The sequence below is a fragment of the Equus asinus genome, chromosome 10 (assembly GCF_041296235.1).
Source record: "Equus asinus isolate D_3611 breed Donkey chromosome 10, EquAss-T2T_v2, whole genome shotgun sequence".
NCBI lineage: Eukaryota > Metazoa > Chordata > Mammalia > Perissodactyla > Equidae > Equus > Equus asinus.
The window spans coordinates 12,232,427-12,249,619 of record NC_091799.1 but is presented as its reverse complement, the minus strand read 5'-3'; the positions used below and the strand labels follow the sequence as shown (position 1 = coordinate 12,249,619).

General features: G+C 56.1%; 1 protein-coding gene across 1 annotated transcript; it reads right to left on the bottom strand.

Moving 5' to 3' along the window:
• Nucleotides 1–1,760: 1,760 nt before the first annotated feature.
• On the bottom strand, nt 1,761–10,163 carry LOC106845337 (ficolin-1-like). Its single transcript, XM_014863318.3, has 9 exons — nt 9,836–10,163; nt 8,476–8,589; nt 6,910–6,963; nt 6,348–6,383; nt 5,529–5,561; nt 4,952–5,079; nt 4,372–4,501; nt 3,344–3,478; nt 1,761–2,232 (listed from the first exon to the last, which is right to left on the bottom strand). Exons 1-9 carry the CDS (start codon nt 9,936–9,938, stop codon nt 1,985–1,987), a joined length of 981 nt encoding a protein of 326 aa, XP_014718804.3. The 5' UTR covers nt 9,939–10,163; the 3' UTR covers nt 1,761–1,984.
• Between the last annotated feature and the right edge of the window lie 7,030 nt (nt 10,164–17,193).

Genomic DNA, 17,193 nt, shown 5'->3' with positions numbered 1-17,193 from the left:
CCCGACATCCTTGCATTTTTATCCGTTATTTTCCTCATGGTCATTTAGGTTGATTCCCCTGTGCGGCTACTGTGAATAGTTTGGCTGTAGGTATTCTTGGCCAGGCCCCCTGGGGGCTGTGCCTCTGACAGTTATTTCCACATCAGGAAGTGGAATGGCCAGGTTATGGGAACATGTGTTCTGCTCTCTTAGTTAACACAAACCATTTTCCAAGTTGGCAGCATCAGTTCGCATTGCACGGCAGTATGTGAAAATCGCCCTCACGCTGCGGCGCCCCGACCCTTGGGGCTGTCGGCCTTTCTCATTTTAGAGTCATAGTACCTCATTTTGACTATAATTTGCACTTCCCTGAGAACTAATAAAATACAAAGTCTATTTCTATTTTATAACTGGATTGGTCCTCTGGATACCATGTCTTCTTCGGTGTCTGTTCAGATCTCTTACCCTCTTTTTACTGAGCTGTTATAATTTGTTTGTTGATCTGTAGGAGTTCTTAAATATTCTGGATGTGAGACTGTGGTTTTTTTTTTAATAGCTTGTGGTAGGCAGAATAATGTTCCCCCTGCCAAAGATTTTCTGCCCTGGTCCCCAGAACTGGCGAGTACATCACCTTACATGGAAAAAGGGACTTGGCAGATGTGACTGAAGGAAGGACCTTGAGATGGGGGACGACCCTGGGTTCCCCGGGTGGGCCCCCCGCGATTGCACGGGTCCTGCAAAGCAGACGAGCTTTCCCGGCTGAACTCAGAGGCAGACACAGCGCAGAAGCAGGGTCAGAGACGAGCGCTCAGACCCGCCGGGGAAGGCCCTAGAAGCTGGAAGGGGCAAGGAGACAGATTCTCCCCTGGGACCCCAGAAGGAGCACAGCCTTGCCAACAACGGGCTTCCAGCCCGGGAATACCCATGTTGACTTCAAGCCCGCAGAACGCTAAGATAACACATTTCTGTTGTTTTCAGCCACTACAGTTTTGCTAATGGGTTGTGGCAGGAGTAGGAAATGGGCGAGTATGTGTTGCAAAGTGATCCCACCCCTCTGTGACTTGTCTGTTTCTCTCTTAAGGTGTGGTTTGATGAACAGAAGCTCTTGATTTTAATGTGCTCGCATTTATCCATCTTTGCCTGAATGCCTGGCGCTTCTGAAGTCCTAGTTAAGGAATCCTGGCTGGCGTGAGGGATGAAGAGCACGCTCCTCCGTCGTCTCCTATGAGGCTTGCCTGCTGTCACCCTGGAGCTGGGGTTGGTGCTGTGTGAGGTCAGGGCCCAATTCTGCGTTTCGGATGTGGGTAGCTGGCTGACCCCACTCGGGCGAGCCGACTCGGCAGCCATTTCCTCGTGGATCGGTGTTTGCGTTTCAGCTGTTCTCAGGGGACAGCTGGCCCAATGTATCCATTCTGTGTGACTGGAAACAGAATGTCCCAGTTTGACTTTTTTCCCTTTTTTTACGAGAGTTTTCTAGGCCCAAAGTGACCTTCTTAAAGGGGTGTGAAGACGCTGTGAGTGAGTCATGAGGAGTTGCAGGAGCATTTGGGGGGAGAGAGGCCCTCCCATGCTGTCAGTGGAGGAGGCTGCAGGCTGGGCTGGTGGCCCTCGGGAAAGCCTCTTGCCCTCTCTGGACAGCAGTAATTCCATCTGCGAAATGAGCACCCCCACCCTCAGCGACAGGTGAAGAGGGACCTGCTATACGACGGCTATGGGGAATGCTCACAAGGACGCGTGTTCAACGCAAATTAAAACTGGAAAACAAAAACCATCAGAAAGCAAACACTTTGAAAATTTAATTCTTCCTTCTGGTGAGGCCATGGGGCGTGTGCGTTGGGACACACAGATGGCAGAGAAGGGCTGTGAGCGAGGGTGACACAGAGCTGAGAGGCAAGGGGTCAGCACGGGACCGTGGGAGCCCCGCCGTTCTCTGGGGACAGCCGAGCTCTCGGATGCAGCCGCACTGGGGGGTGAGCAAGCGCCCGGGTCGGGAGGCGGCCGCCGGCTAGCTGAGCCGCACCTTCATCTCCGACGCCTTGTAGCTGTAGTTGTAGCCTCGCCAGGACTTCCAGTTGATGCCGTCCGCGTAGCTCTGTTGGGGGCCCCCCAGGTAACGGCCATTCAGGTTGGACAAGTGACAGTTGTCGTACCACCAGGCCCCATGGAACCTCTCAGCACAGCTGGAAGAACTCCGGTCGTTGTCTTGGTCCTTGGTGGAGAAGAACCGGTCGTTGTGGGCTGTCAGGGAATCTCCTGCTCAGGGAGAAACAGGGTGGTGTCGGTGCCAGAAGAGGCCCCGCTGTCAGGGGGCCCTGCCCTGGACCCTGCCTCCCGCTCCTCATTAGCGCCGCCCTCACTGGAGAGACGCCTCACCGAGCCCCGAGGACGGAGGGCCTGCCTGGGCCTTGAGGCAGAGGGAGCAGAAGGTCCATGACCCGCTCCTGGTCCAGGACCCCCTCCACACAGAGCATTGCTTCCCTCCTCCAGCCATCACCTGTCTCCTCCAGGCTCCCCCAAGACCGTCAGACCTGTTCTGGCCCCTGAAGTCCCTCCTAGCCTGCTCCTCCTCTCTGGGGTCCGTCCCCCGTCTCTGGGTCGCCCGGTGAGGACAGCACCGCCCTCATCCGGGGGCCCCCCTCCATCTTCAGCCCTGGGAATGAAGCTCACCTCCGGCTCCTGCCGTTCCCACCCCCCCCCGAGCCTCAGCTTTGCCACCTGCAAAATGGGACCATGGGCCCTGCCCCGTTCCCTCCTTGGAGGGCCCAAGTGAGGTCGTGCGTGTCGGGGGCACACACTCGAAGGCTCCCGTTATCAAATGCCCAGGGAGTGCCTTGCTCTCTGCAGCTCTGGGTGCGACACAGGTAAACGGGCTCCTGCTGGAGCAGTTCTCAGCGCCTTCGCTGCATGCTGGGCTTCCCAAGAGGACGCTCCATAGGGAATGCCTCCCCAGGTCACGTGGAACGCCTCCCCAGGTCACGTGGCCAGAGATGCCCCTTGGCAGAGAACATCCCACGGGGCTCCTGTTCCGTGGAACACAGTTTGGGAACAGGGCCCTAAGACCCCATGTGGAATGACTGTCGTGTTGCAGGTGTCAGCAGCGATGAGGGTCAGTAACGTCCGGCCCCACTCACAGACACGCAGACACGGCCTTGGGTGTGGGACCTGATTATGTCACTGGTCCCCGTGCTACACAGAGACGTGGAAATTCGTGTCTGCACTTACAGACGGAGAGGCTGGGGCCCAGAGAGAGGAGGCCCCAGCCCAGGGTCACCCAGGGGAGACGGAGCCGGGACCCTGGGCAGTTCTCTCTGCCCCCCAACCTGGCTCTGAAGCCCAGGCCACTCTGCCCGGTGCGGACTCTCACCTGCGTTGCCCCCGACGAAGGCTCCCAGGACCAGCTTGTACTTGTCCGCCTCGTCCGCCAGCTTGAATGACCCGTACTTGGCAAACTGGCGGTTTCCCTGGAAGTCCAGGAGGTCGACCCGGAGCTCATTGGTTCCTGGGGGGAAAGGCTTTCAGGTCCCAACCTTGAGTCCTTCTGCCTTCAGCGAGGGGAGATGGAGCATTTGGGTAAATTCTTGAGGGATGTCTGAAGTTGACATCCAGGGAAAGTTCGACTGGGACTATATGGAAATCCCATATGGATGTGAGGACCTCGGCAGTGGGTCTATTTCTAAATTCTTCCCTGTATTCCGTAAGCCGTGCCTGAAATCCCACAGTTAGCGCTCCTTTGATGGATTGAAGCACTGCTCTATTTTGAAAGTGTAAATTCTCCTGCAGATGATTAAGCTACTAACATGATGGGTTGAGAAACTATTGTAGTTTCTTTTTTAAGAATTTGAGGCCTGTGAGCGGATGCCTTCCCGGTCGCCAGGGGGTAGTGGATGCAGGAAAAAAAGGGTCTACAATGTGGCACTTCACCTCGGGACCAGCGGAGAAGCTAATCCTGTGGGATAGAGAAATGGGGGTACAGTCCTCTCTCTCTTGGGGTGCGTGTGGCTGTGTGGGGACTGTCACATGTGCTGGCCGGGGGAGGCCAGGGAGGGGTCACGGTAGGGCTAAGATCCCAGTTTCAAGACCGACAGTCTGAAGTGGCAGGGGGCTAACCCGAGACCTCACGGCCTCCTTCTCACGCCGTCCTCTCGGCAGGTATAACTGGCCCTGAGGCCGGAAGAGGTCTTCACCCCAAGAATCCCAATTCCTCTGATTCTAACATTTAGAGAGTCTAAGAGAACACACGTCCTAGGTTGTCACAGTTGTTCTGCTCTGAGAGTTAACCCCGTGGGTCAAGGAGGAGCAGGGTCTTCTGTCCCAAATGGCCCAAGTCTAAGGTCAGGGGCATGTGGATTTCAGAACCCCGAGACCACCAAAGCCCCCCGGCACGGGCCCTACCCTGGGCGGTCAGGGCGTGGATGTTGTCGTTCCCCAGCCAGAACTCTCCCAGCTGACTGCCAAAGCCCCGCTTATACGCTGCCCAGTCCCGGAAGAAGTCCACGGAGCCGTCGCTCCTTCGCTGGAAGACCTGTGGAGGACGACAGGGCTCGGGAGACCAGGGCAGCCCCCGGGGACCTCGGCCACACGTGGGAGCAACATTTGTAGTTCACAGAGCATCCTGGGCCCAGACCCCAGGGCCTGTCAGGAGGGTGCCCACATGTGACCAAGGAGGAAATGCAGACTCAGAGAGGGTAGGCGACAAGCTCAAAGCCACACAGCTGGAGAGTAGCAGGCTTCCCTCCTGGCCTCACCCCGGGGCCTGGACTCCCTCCCGCATGGGTTCACCACCCACCCGCATTTCCCGTTCTCCCCGTCCTCAGTGAAAGGAAAGGGCCAGCCCGGAGCTGCAGGGGCACACATTTTCATGAAGGCCACAGAGAGAGTTCTCCGCCAGGCGTAGAACCCGGTCTGTGAGAGTCCCAGGCACTGCCCCCTCTGCCCAAGGGCCACGCGGTGTCTCGGAGATCCTGACACTCACTGTCCACCCCCCGCCATCCGTGTCCATGTCGCAGAGCACAGTCAGGGGCCGGCAGTCGGGCAGGTAGATGGTGTGCCAGCCGCTGAGAGTCTGGCCACTGGTGAGCAGCTCCTTGCAGTTCCGAGGTCCTGGGGACGGAACCCGGGAAATGGATTCTGGGACAGGGAGCCCTGGGCAGGGCGGGCGCAGGGGAGGGGCAGGAGGGAGAAGCAGGCACAGGGGGCATCCACATGGGTGGAGGGGACTCCGAGGCCCGGGGCAGAGGTGCGGCCCTCCAAGGCCACCCAGTTGTGACGGCCAAGCCCAGTCCCCCTGCCCTCCCCACCTCCCGGGCTGCCCCCACCTTAGTCCCCAGGCACCTGGCCTTCCAGGTAATATTATAAGCTCCTTCAGCAGAATTGCTATGGAATATTCTAGAGTTATCCAGGCGATCGATGCCTATTACTTGAGTAATTGAGGGAGTAAAATATGTGTAGACAGTGTATTGTCCTTGGGCTTTGGAACTTGAGCCTGTGCTGCTGGCCAGCGGGGAGCAGGTCCGGGCTCAGGTACCCAGGTCAGTGGTGTGGTCAGTCACCTGTGGCACACATTTGAGGCTGCCCAGGGTCTCCTGTGTGGGTACAGAGGACACACACGTCACAAGTCTGCAGATCAGAGTCCCTGACCCCTCCAGCCCCAGTTGCTCCACGGACATTGAAAGGAGAATGGAGACAATTATCCAGATCCTTCCAGGTGGGATGGGATCCCTTTCTGATGGGTGGCTCCTAGACTCTACTTCTCTGGAGCGTGTAGGGCAAACCTTCATTTGCTCGGCCCCCTCCTGCCTCTGGCTTTGCCCGCAGGGGACGGGGACAGTCAGCACCGTCGCTCGGGGGCACTGACTGGACTGCTGTCCTGGTCATCGCGTTTGGCCCTCACGGGCTCAGAAGCAGAGAACCGACCACTCCGGGTCTGTCACGGTCAGTCCAGCTCAGCCCAGCCTCCCCCTCGGAGTCTCCAGGTGTGGAGAGGATTGGGGGGCGTTTGGTATCTGGGTCTGGGCCCCAAGCTTGCATTTTTTGCTTGACGACAGAGAATGTGACTATGTCTTAGAGTTTTCTGAGTTTTGCCTTTTCTGATTTTTACAAATTTTTTTATAAATGAACATAAATCAGAAAAAGAATAGACTAAGTAGAATGTCCACATTCATGCAGTCATGTAGTCTTGCCAACCATTGGGTCCAACGCTGGCCGAGGCTGGGCTGTGAGCTAAGAGAACCCCCCAACCCGTTGCCTGAACAGAGGGCACTTGGGTCTGAGACCCTCCCCACGGCATGGTGCTGGGCTTGACCAAGGCCTCTGGGACCCCTCCCCTGGACAAAGCCTGCCGAGGACCCAGGACGGCGGGACAGGCTCACCTTTCTCTCCACGCTGGCCCTTCTCCCCGCGATCTCCTGGAGAGAGACAGGGGAGTTAGGACCGCTGATGGGGAGAACGGCTGGTCCCTGGGACACTGACACCTGCTCTGCTTTTCAGGAGGTCGGCTGGGTGGAGTCCCAGGCTGAGGGCTCTGCACGCTACCTACGCATGGCTCTGTTGGCTTATGATGGTTTTAAAGCACCAGGTCTCAGGGGAGGGGAAGGGGACTCTGGGACTCTTCCCCTGGTGAGGAGGGGTCACTCTGGACCCGGGACCCTGCATTTAGGACTCAGTTCACACACTATCTCAAGGCTCTTTGGAAATGGAAAATGTGACAGGGTCCCTCTCCGTCCCTCTGTCTCCCTCTCTGTGTCTCTCTTCTTCTCTCTCTCTTTCCACCCTCCTCCTTTCTCTCTGTCTCTCTCCCTCTTCCCCCTGTCTCTCTCTCCCTCTCTTCTATCTCTGTCTATCTGTCTGTCTCTACAGCTCTCATTTCTCTATAGACAGACCTCAGGGTCCCACTCAGGGGTCTTCACTCTTTATCTAAAAGGTGGCATGTACCTTTAGGCCCAGGTGGTCCCGCCTTCCCAGGGGCTCCAGGGGAACCTCTTTCTCCTGCAAATTCCAAAGATACTTCATTGAGAAAAATGCAACCTAAGCAATTCTACTTGAGAATCTTTGCTCCAAGTGGTAAAGCCCCGACCCGTCTTGCTCCAGCCGCAGTGGTCTGCAGAATCACGGCCCCCGGGACTTAGCTGGCAGTGACTGCAGACGGTGGGGACGCAGCACCCACAGTAGCACAGGTGCAGCCCAGGCTGGCACCTGAGCTCAGGCCCCAGGGTTACCACTTGGCTTCCAGCCTCCACTGATCTCTGTGGAGCAGGCCCAGGTGCATGCTGATCTGACAGAGCTCGACTGTCTGGTCAGGGGCCTGGGACAAGGAAAACGTCCTCCAAGACCCTGTCACACCAGGTCCCCCAGGAGATGGAGAGCCCGAGCCTGTGGACGCAGTACAGGTCGGGGTGCAATTACCTGCCCCTCCTCGTGGAGAGAGGAGGCGTCAGGAGCCATGTGACCTCCCAGGCCGGCATTATCTATGCTAGCAGGGGGCTAGGACAGGCCAGCTCCCAGCTTCCACACACCACATGGTCCTGAGCCCAGAGCAGGGCCCTCCCCTCCCCCAAAGTCATCCCAAGCGATGGGTGGGAGGGTCAGGAGAGGCCCCCAGGCTCCGCTCAGCAGCCGCACATCCCCCAACAGGCTCAGCATCCCGCAGCGGGCAGGGGTGGAACAGTGGGGCTGGCTCAGCTTGGGGGCAGATTACCCACACCCACCCGTCGAAGCCTGGTCCAGGGAGGTTGGACCCAGACTTGCTTCTCCTCCTTCCTCAGACAGGAGCTCCTCCCCAGTGTTCCTCATCGAGCCCATCACGGTGAGCACACACAGCCCTCCCAATCCCAGGACTGGATGCAACGTCGCCACCAGCTGCCGTTCGAGCGTCCACACACACACCGCAGGCCAGGGGCGCTCTCCTCAAAAGGCAGCACCTTTGTTGACCTTTTGGTGCACACCTGCCCTCTGTACCGGGCTCGGGGACCCAAAGCCATGCAAAGCGGGCCACCGCCGTGGTGGGAGAGGGGCCACACAAGAGGTCCTTGCGCAGAACCCACTGGCGGCCTGCAAGCCGACCTGGATGGAGGCCCAGCCCCAGGCCTCCCGATGGGAGACGCAGGAAGCTGCTGACTCCTTGAGCCTCCGTTTCCTCCTCTGAGGTGGGGACAGAAGAAAGTTGTGGCCTCAGTGTTCAGATGAGAATACGGAGGATACAAGACCAGAGCTCTTGCCAGTGGGCACGCACAGCCAACACTGGATCAAGGACCAGGAAGCAGATATTCCATAAAAATATGCCCAAACGTGTGCTCATAAAATGCTTCACAGACCAGCTCCCTCTAGGGAATTTCAGAAGCCCCCGTGGGCCTGGGGGGGGTGGGCTTCTGACACTGGCTCCAGCAGGGCCAAGACCCAACCTCCCGACCTGGGAACCGTGTGTGGTGTTGCCCACCTTGGGGTCTCATTTGAGAAGAGCAAGAACTCAGTGGAACCCCCCACCCATCCCGGAGCACATACCTCTCCCTCCAGTGGCGCCTGTGTCTCCCTTGGGCCCCGCGGCTCCAGGCATCCCCGGGCACCCTCGGAGAATGGTGAGCTTGTCGGAGCCCTCCAGACCTACCATCTTCACCTCTGCAGAGAAGCACAAAGTGCCAGTGAGGGCACTCGTCCCGGGCCGAGGGCCCTGCAGAGCTGGCAACAGACGCCCGACGTGAGGGGATCTGCCCCTGCAGTGACCTCCGGTCTGGGCAGATGGCTCTGGCCAGTGTCACCTGCCTCAGCTGAGGGTCAGCCTGGCAGTGAGCTTTTCCTGCCTCTGGTGGGCGCTGGTCAGGAGGGGAGTTGATGCGAGGCAGAGCCCTGGCATCTGAGTCCACGCTGCCTAAGGGGAACCCAGTTCCTCAGTGCTGTGTGTGTTTGGGTAAGTTGCTCAACCCCTCTGGGCTTCTGTCCTCTGAACTGCCAGGAAAGACAGGAATAGGTCTGTGGAGAGGATTAGATTAGATGATGCAAATTTTAAAAATCCTGGTATAACTCAAGGCATTTGAAAAGAGCTGCATCAACAGTGGGTAATTTCAATAAATAATAACAATAAATATTTACAAGAAGCTTTGGGAATTTGGGTCAACGTAGCATTTTCACCCTCAGATCTTAGGTGACTATAGGAGTCCTGAGCCAGAAGGGCTCAGAAGGGGTCCGTGTGGGTCCCCTGGAGAGGGGACGTGTTTAACCCAAGGACACAGAGCAAGCTCCGGCCAGACTGGAACCAGGGAATTATTTGCCTCTTAGATTTGAATTATATTGATCACAAAATTCAACTATCCTCACGAGAGAAAACTTTGAGGAATATGGCATCGTGTCATCAACTCCGGAGGAGGCTGGACTGACCCGGGAGCAATCCCTCTCCAGGCGTGGCCCATCTGCCTGCCTAGGATGGGGAGGGAGACCACTCTCTCTTTGAGCCCCTGGATCTGCTGAGTCGGACCCTCTGGGGTGAGGGCCAGCAGTCTGTGTTAACAAACCCCCGGGCAGGTGGGGGAGCCCCGGGTTAGAGAACCTCAGAGCGCCTCTCCGGAACCCCATGAGCAGACAGAGACGGTGAAGGGGGTTTTCCTCCTCCCCAGCGAGACAGTCCAGGCCGGCTGTGAGGCTCCGTCAGTAAACCGTGGGCTTGGGATCCAGACCCCAGAAGAAGTCCCTGCTCCTCTCCTTCCCACCAGAAGCATGCGGGCCAGTTGTCTCCTCGCCAGAGGATAAAGTTGAGCAGTTGACAGTCTCCAGAAGACACGTGTAAAGGGTTTAAGCGGGGGCTCCGTAAGTGGTCAATGAGGGGCCAGTTATCAGCTTTCAGGGCCCAGAGAACTCAGGTCCGTCTCACCTGGACAGGTGTCGGCAGTCTGGGCAGGCAGGGTCTGGATGCACAGCAGCAACAGGAGCTGGCCTCCAGGCCCCAGGGCCATGGCAACTCTCCTCGGCTCCATGTCCTCTGGTCTCTGGCCTTGAAGAGGCTCCCAGCTCTTATAGGGCTGCCCAAGCCTGGGCCCGGAGTTTCTCTGCTCCCCTGGGGACGCCCACTTCCTGTAGGCTCTTTGGTTGCACCAACAGGAGGTACGAGATGATCACAGAGGGTGTTTCCTTCCCCGTGGGCCCCACCAAGCTGCCCGCTGAATCAGGCTCACTTCCTCCAGCAAGGACACCTTGTCCCTAGTCAACTGAGCTCTCAGGATGCCTCTGCCGGCAAAGGGTCTGCCTGGCTTGTGGTTTAAGGAAAGCACAGTCTCCAAGCGCCTTTTCATTACCCAGGATCCCCAAAGAGTGCCCTGAGGCCCTGAAGGGTTGGCTGAAGATAACTCCCTCATCTGATCTCCAGAATATTCAGGGTCTGAGCCAGTCACTGACACTTGACATAGGGGAAGGGAAAAAACTCTGGGCTCCTGTCATATGCTAAGTTCTACTTACACCAGCTCCATCGGATAGGAGCTATTATTTGAATTTCACAGGTGGAAAAATTGAAGTCACACAGCTAGAAAGAGCCAGATGTGGTGTCAAGTCTGCCTGATGCACTGAGGACCACTGGTCCATTCATTAGACCTGAAGGTGAGGACATGCCTTGTCCTGCAAATCCCTGAGGCATCGTCCATGTCTGGTTCTGTGGATCACGCTCAGCATGAGCACGTTGTGGGTGCTTTGGGAAGGGGCTCTGCAGATGTGTGGAAACGCTCACTGAGGAGACAAGGACGGTGACACGTAGGGAGGAGCAGGGCGGGGGGACATTCCTCTGTGACTTGATGTTTCTCCGGCAGCATGCACGGGCTGGCGTTCTGAATGCACCAGCTCCCCAAGTAGGAAAGAATGGTGGGACGGCCAGACCGAAGGTTCAGCAAAAGGAGTGGGCTGTCCAGGGGGACATAGGACCTTAGATCCCTCTCTATCGGGGCTGCAATGATACTAGACTTTGCCAATTTCTGTGCAGAGGCTTCAGCCTATGAGACAGAGGAGGCAGACAGGCTGTGTTGCCTCAGACACCACTTAGCCTCCCTGAGCCTCTGGACCAGGCAGCCTGCTCCCACAGCACAGGCGTGGGTTTCAGGGGTGCCACTTTGTCTGTTGGGGAGCAACCACAGCAGGAGCACTCACCTGGGGTGAGTCAGGACATCGAGAGAGGCAGCAGGTAAATGTCCCTCAACTCTATCAGCAGGTGACCCCCTAGGGACCAGAGTGGTTCCTTTTCTTTGCATTTTCAGTAGAACAATTTCAGGTGAGACGTCAGCAATCCAATCGGATATCCATTTAATGTTCCTAAGAGGATGTGAGAATGAAAGATTCTGTCAAGTTCAAATATCTTAAAGTTGAATCAATAAGAGACATTTGACTTCTGGCAATGGCAGGTGAGGTATTTTGGGTCATCCATCCTACTAAGGAAAAACAGACAAATAATTAAAAAAGGTATTTGCCTGAAGGCATAGCCAAGTGAACCATCTAGGAAAGGGTTACCTTGCCGAGTCAGCCATCTAGGAAAGGGTTACCTTGCCACACCCTTGGGTACACCAGAAGTCCGGAGCAGGGAAACCAGGACTTGGGCCTCTTTGCCAGGGGTTTTGCCAATCCCTAAAGACACCTGAGAAGCTGGTCGGTTTCCTTGACAATTTTGCAGTGCTAAAGGTCAAAGGTTGGGGTCTCGGGCCTCTTGAGGGTGTGAATTTGGGCTTGGGATCCAGAAGGGCTGCTCTAGGAATAAGGATGAAGCATCAACAGCCAGCATCTGAGCGTCCCAGGAAAAGCATCTCAGCTCCTGAAATTCTAGCAAGGTCTTTGTAGATGCTCACACCCTCAGGCTTCCAGCTGAAACCAACACAAATCTTCTCTGAAGGAGAATAGCACTGTTGCAGGACTTACATCATTTCTGCAACTATATACATGTATTTTTGAATTAAATGTTAGAACATTGTAAAATATCACCAGCTTCAGGCGGATAAAAGACAAAATGTGCAAGAACAAATAGAAACAACAGATTATAGAAGCAGACTCCCAGAAGCTGCAGACACTAATGTACAACGTGATTAATGGTGAAAGTTGAAAAGCATCCTCAGAGACTGAGAACAGACGAGGATGGTCAGAATCGCCACTTCTGGTCAACGTTGGATTGGAAGGCAGAAAAAAAATGTAAAAGGATTGGAAAAGCAGACACAAAATTATCATTATCTTCAGAAGATATGAGTTAGTATGCAGAAAACTCAAGAGAATCTAACATTAAATTTTTAGAATGAATATGCTTAGCAAAACTCAATTGTGTTTCTTAAAATTAGCCACAAAGTATTACAAGGTGAAATTGTAAAAATTTTCAGTAGCAACACCAAAGTTCAATAACCATGAATAAATCTAACAAAACGGATGCTAGACCTCTGTGCAGAAAACTATTAAATACGAAGAAAGAGACATTAAAGGGCATAAAAATATTTGGAAGGATAGTCTATCCTGGGAGTCTATGTTCATGGATTAGAATGTTCAATATTGTAAAGATGTTAATTTCCCTCTAATTGATCTATAGATGCATTGTATTATCAATTCAATGCTCATTTTATTGCAAAACTTGACAAGATGAATTTAAAATTTGTATAAAAGGCGAAGGGTCAATAGCTAAGATGCTCTCGAGCAGGGACGAGGAAAGCTGACTTGCTCTGCCTGATGCCGATGCTGTCATGAGACACAGGAATTAAGACAACCTGGTACTGGCTCCAGGACACAGACCAAACTGATGGCACTGAACAAAGAGTCCAGAGACACGTTTAGGCATACGCTGACCCTTGACCTAGGACAGTGGTGGCTCTACAGAGCAATGGGGAAAGAATAAGCTTTCAGTAAATGGTGTAAACTACTGGGATTTCAAATGGAAAAACAAGAAATGAAACTTGACCCTTTTCATAGAACAGAAAGGTGATGGTCTATTATTAGAGGAAGAGGGCTGTGCAATAAAATTAAAACAGGAAACCCCCGCTAGGCTGGCCGCTCCCACACCCCAGGCAGAGTGCTTGGGGCCCAATGACGGAGGACCGTGGGGGAGACGCTTTGCTGTGCCCCGCCCGCCGTGGGCAGCCAGCGGGGTCTGGCCCTCTCCCTCCAGGAGGAGACCACAGGGGGGCCCGGCTTCCCCAGACCTCCGGCAGGCCCTGTGTTCCTTGCTGTCTCTAGGAACTGAGAAAGTCCCAGAGGAAGTCCCAGCTGGTTGACGCTGTGCGTGGGGCGCCCTGTGCTGTGCTCACGTGTGGGAGGAGTGGTGCTGCCAGACCGTGTCATGAGGGGTGGTCTGAGGGGGCTGGGACTCCCACACGCCCACCCTCGGGGCCTGGGTGCTCCCTCGGAAGAGCCGTCCTAAGGGCTTTACGGCAGGAGGGCTGGCAGAGTGCGTCAGGTGACGCTCACTCTCCAACTCCCCAAGGACGCCCGTGAGAGCTTAGGTAGCGAGGCGGCAGCGAGGAGGGGGTTCCATGGTTGAGATCTCGAGGTCTGGGTCAAGGCAGGCCTTGCAACAGGGCCCGGGTCAGCGGATCACCACGTCATAGTTTAGGACTGGTCGGCACAGCAAACGGAGGACTTGGAGCCCAGAAGCTTCCAGTCAAACCGCTGATTTCCATCGCTGAGTTGATGGGTCTTTGGGGAAATCCCTGCTGTGAGCACTGAAGTCGTTTGCAGCTTTCATCGTCCTGAGCAAGAGTCTCCAGGAACTGCAGGGCACCGGGAGCAGCAGGCGCGCCCTCCCGCACCTACAGAGAACTGGCTCCTCCGGGCCACCAGAGCTGGCCTCCGTGCGTCTGGCTCCCTCCCAGGAGTGGGGCCTGTCCCCTAAGCCAGGTTGTCTCCCGTCCCTCTGCCGGGCCACCCTCCCGGCCTGCTCTTCAGGTCCACAGGCTGTGGGAAATGGGGCCGCTCGCCTGGCTGCAAGCACTACACCTGGGAGTCCCGGCAGGCACCTCTGGCTGTGAGGTCCGTCTACACCCGGAGCCCTTCAGCCCGGGCAGAGGCTGTCAGCCACGCCCGGAGCCCAGAGCCCAGGAAAGGGGCCCCCACAACTATTTGGGCATTTCTATTTTGCGGAGGAGGAAGCAGGGCCTGCTGTGAAGGATGCCATGGGCAGCACCATGCAGACCTGGGTTCTCCTGATCCAGGCGGTGTGACCTCGGGCCAGACACTTGACCTCCCTGAGCCTTCTTTCTCTTGTGACTTGGGAGAACAGGGTGGATTGGAAGACCCCATGGAGGGAGGATGATAAGCAGGAAGTGTGGGGTCTGCAATAGACTCAGGGGTCAGTGGCCTCTGTGTCTGCCCTTCCCCAGCTGATGCAACCTGCCTCCCAGCATCCTTCCCTCCCGGCTTCCAGGGCTGGCCCTCCCTGTCCTGGCACCGTGCCGATCAGGCCTCAGTTTCCGTCCGGTGTTTCACAACCTGGGAGGAGGTGCCCGCTGGCTGCTGGGCTGCTGTTGTAAGCTCCAGCTCCCCAGGGCCTCCCACCCTCAACTTCCATCCCTACCCCCACCCCTCCCTCGGCTGGGCCAGAGGTGCTGCTCCATGGAGGGCTCGGGCGCTGTGCCCTGTGGTGGGCCCAGCTCTGCTGTGTGCGCAGAGCCAGGAGGGGAGGCCGTGCCACCTCGAGGGGGTGGGGCTCTGCAGAGGCTCTGGGGGCACCGTTCTGACAGCCCGTGACACATTTAGGGGGGTCACAAAAATGTTTTTGATTTCTTTTAAAATCAGAAGAAAAAGCAAATAAGATTCGGCCCAGACTGTATTCATTTTTGAAACTCCATGGTTGTAAAATATGACTTCTTCTATTTTCTGTGGAGGAAGGGCCCCACAAAGACAGACGTGCCCAGGGCCCCCCAAGAGGCGCTCCCCCTAGGGACCCTGCTGGCACATTCCGGGCAGCGCTGGGCGGGGTCCGCACCGCGGCCAGGCTGTCGAGGTCAGAGGGTGTTTTTCTCTCTCTTACTCTCACTGGCCTGAACCCTCCGCCTCCCACCAAAAACAAGGTCCCGACCCAGGCTTCCTCAGCCTCGGCCCCAGCGACATTCAGGGTCAGACGATCTCTTGCCCTGGGGATTGTCCTGTGCACTGCAGGATGTTAGCGGTATCCCAGGCTTCTACCTGCTAGACACCAGGAGCACCTCGTCCTCCCTGAGTCACGGCAACTGAAAAGGTCAGCAGACATTGCCGAATGTCCCCAGCAGGGCAGAATCACCCCCCATTGAGAGCCATGCCCCGTAATTTTGGAAGCTCTATCTCTTCACTGTCCCAAACCTAGAGGTGACCTTATTTCTTGGCCAACGCCTGAGAATCTTACCCGCCCCATGCCCCTCCTGTTCCGCAGGTGTCTGCAGCCCTCTGGGCACCAATGGCCCGCAGGCAGTGGTAGTGGGGAGGACGAGGCTGCGCATCTTGGCTCATGGCAAGCTCGGCGTGTGACCTCAGCCAAGCCCCCTGCATGCTGCACCGGTGAAGACGGCTGAGAGTGAGGGCTGTCGTGCTACACAGAGGGGACCACCCTCAGGCTTCAACATCCCCCAGGGATGAGGCTTTTAGAGACAATGGCAAGAGGCCCTGATGGAAGGCGAGAGACTGGGACCCACCAGTTCCGAGGATGGTTCCAAGGGCGGAGAGAGAAGACGAGGTGGGACGAGAGCCCTGGGAGGCACCACGGGGCACAGGGGGCCAGCGCATGGGCACCTTTCCCTGGACAAGCCGCAGAGCCAGACCTGTGCCAGGAGGGAACGGGGCCGCTGCCCCTGAACTCCTGGTGACTCGAAGGGCCTGTGCCTCCGACCTGAGCCCTCAGCGCTCACAGGAGCTGGGACTGGACCTTCACAGCTAAACCCCGCAACTCTGAGGGACCGGGTCTTCAGCCGAAGGCCTCGTGGGGGAGATGTGGGTGCAGTGGGGCCTTTGAAACCCCTCTGCAGTCAGGGCTGAACTCCCACCTGGTCCAAGCATTGCTTTCTCTCTACCTTCCTCCTTTCTGCGCGTCTCCCCAGCAGAGGAATGTGGTCCTCCACCAGGGTATCTGCCAGCAAAGGGGAGCCCCCGGAGGGAATGCCAGGCTACTTTTGGGGCATCCAGGAAAGAATCGGGGGACTCGGCCCTCTTGGGAGCCTCCTGGCAGGTGTGATCAAGGGTAGAGAGAAGGTACAAGGATGGTCAGGGGCTCTCCAGACACCAGCAAAGGGCAGTGAACTGGAGAGTTCGTCCTCCAGAGTCCCTGTGGGTACATCACAGCCCACCTCTCATCCTCACGGACCCCTCCCCTCTCTGTGTCCTGACATCCCCACGCTTCCTCCTCTTCTCCGCTGTAATGTGTTCAATGGATATGTTTTTATTTTAACCAAGTTCTTGCAAAGCACATTTGTGTGTGTGTGTATTTTTACTTTAGCCAAATGGCATCTCTTGTATCTCATTCTGAATTCTACTTTCTCCACTAAGCTTGCATTGTGGGTGTGTGTAGGTGTGTGTGCATGCGTGTGCGTGTGTGTGTGTGTGAGAGAGAGAGAGAGAGACTTTTAGGAACATCCATCTTCATATATATATATATATATATATATATATATATATATCTACATTTAGCCTGGTGCTTTCAACTGCCAAGTCACCCTCAAAGGTGAGCCTCGGTCATCTTTGACCTGTCCATGTTGCCGACATGGTCATCCAGGTGGCCTCCAACCCCACCCCCCACACCCCCCACCCAAGGCTTCCATGCAGTCTCCCTGGGGACCCACGGGAACATCTCCCTGTGCTCGCGCCAACTGTGGGGTTTCCGGGTCGTGTGGTCTACAGATCCCTAACTTGACTGAGTAACAGTGTCCTGTCCTCCAGAATGGCCACGCCCCCAGTGGCGGCCACGCTGCTTCCCACGCTTCCTCACCGACTCTTTGCTGTCTCTAGCTTCCTAACTGCTGCGGGGGAGTTTGAAGCGCTGTGCACACGTTAGCCTCGAGGCTGTCCTCTCAGTACACTGCTCTTCTGTTGCCTGTGCCTGTTTTTCTGCGATTGGGCTTGCTGCCGTCTCACTGTGTTTTCTAGACGTTAATCGTGTGTTGGTTTAAAACACTGCAAATATCTCCTTCCATTCTATAGCTCTACGTTAACTTTGCCCTTATAGTTTTTTGAGCTTATGATTTTTGCTTTTAATGTTTTATTTACAGCGTCTTTCCTGCCCCAAGTCCCACCGACTAACTTTACTGGCATCTTGTTTAC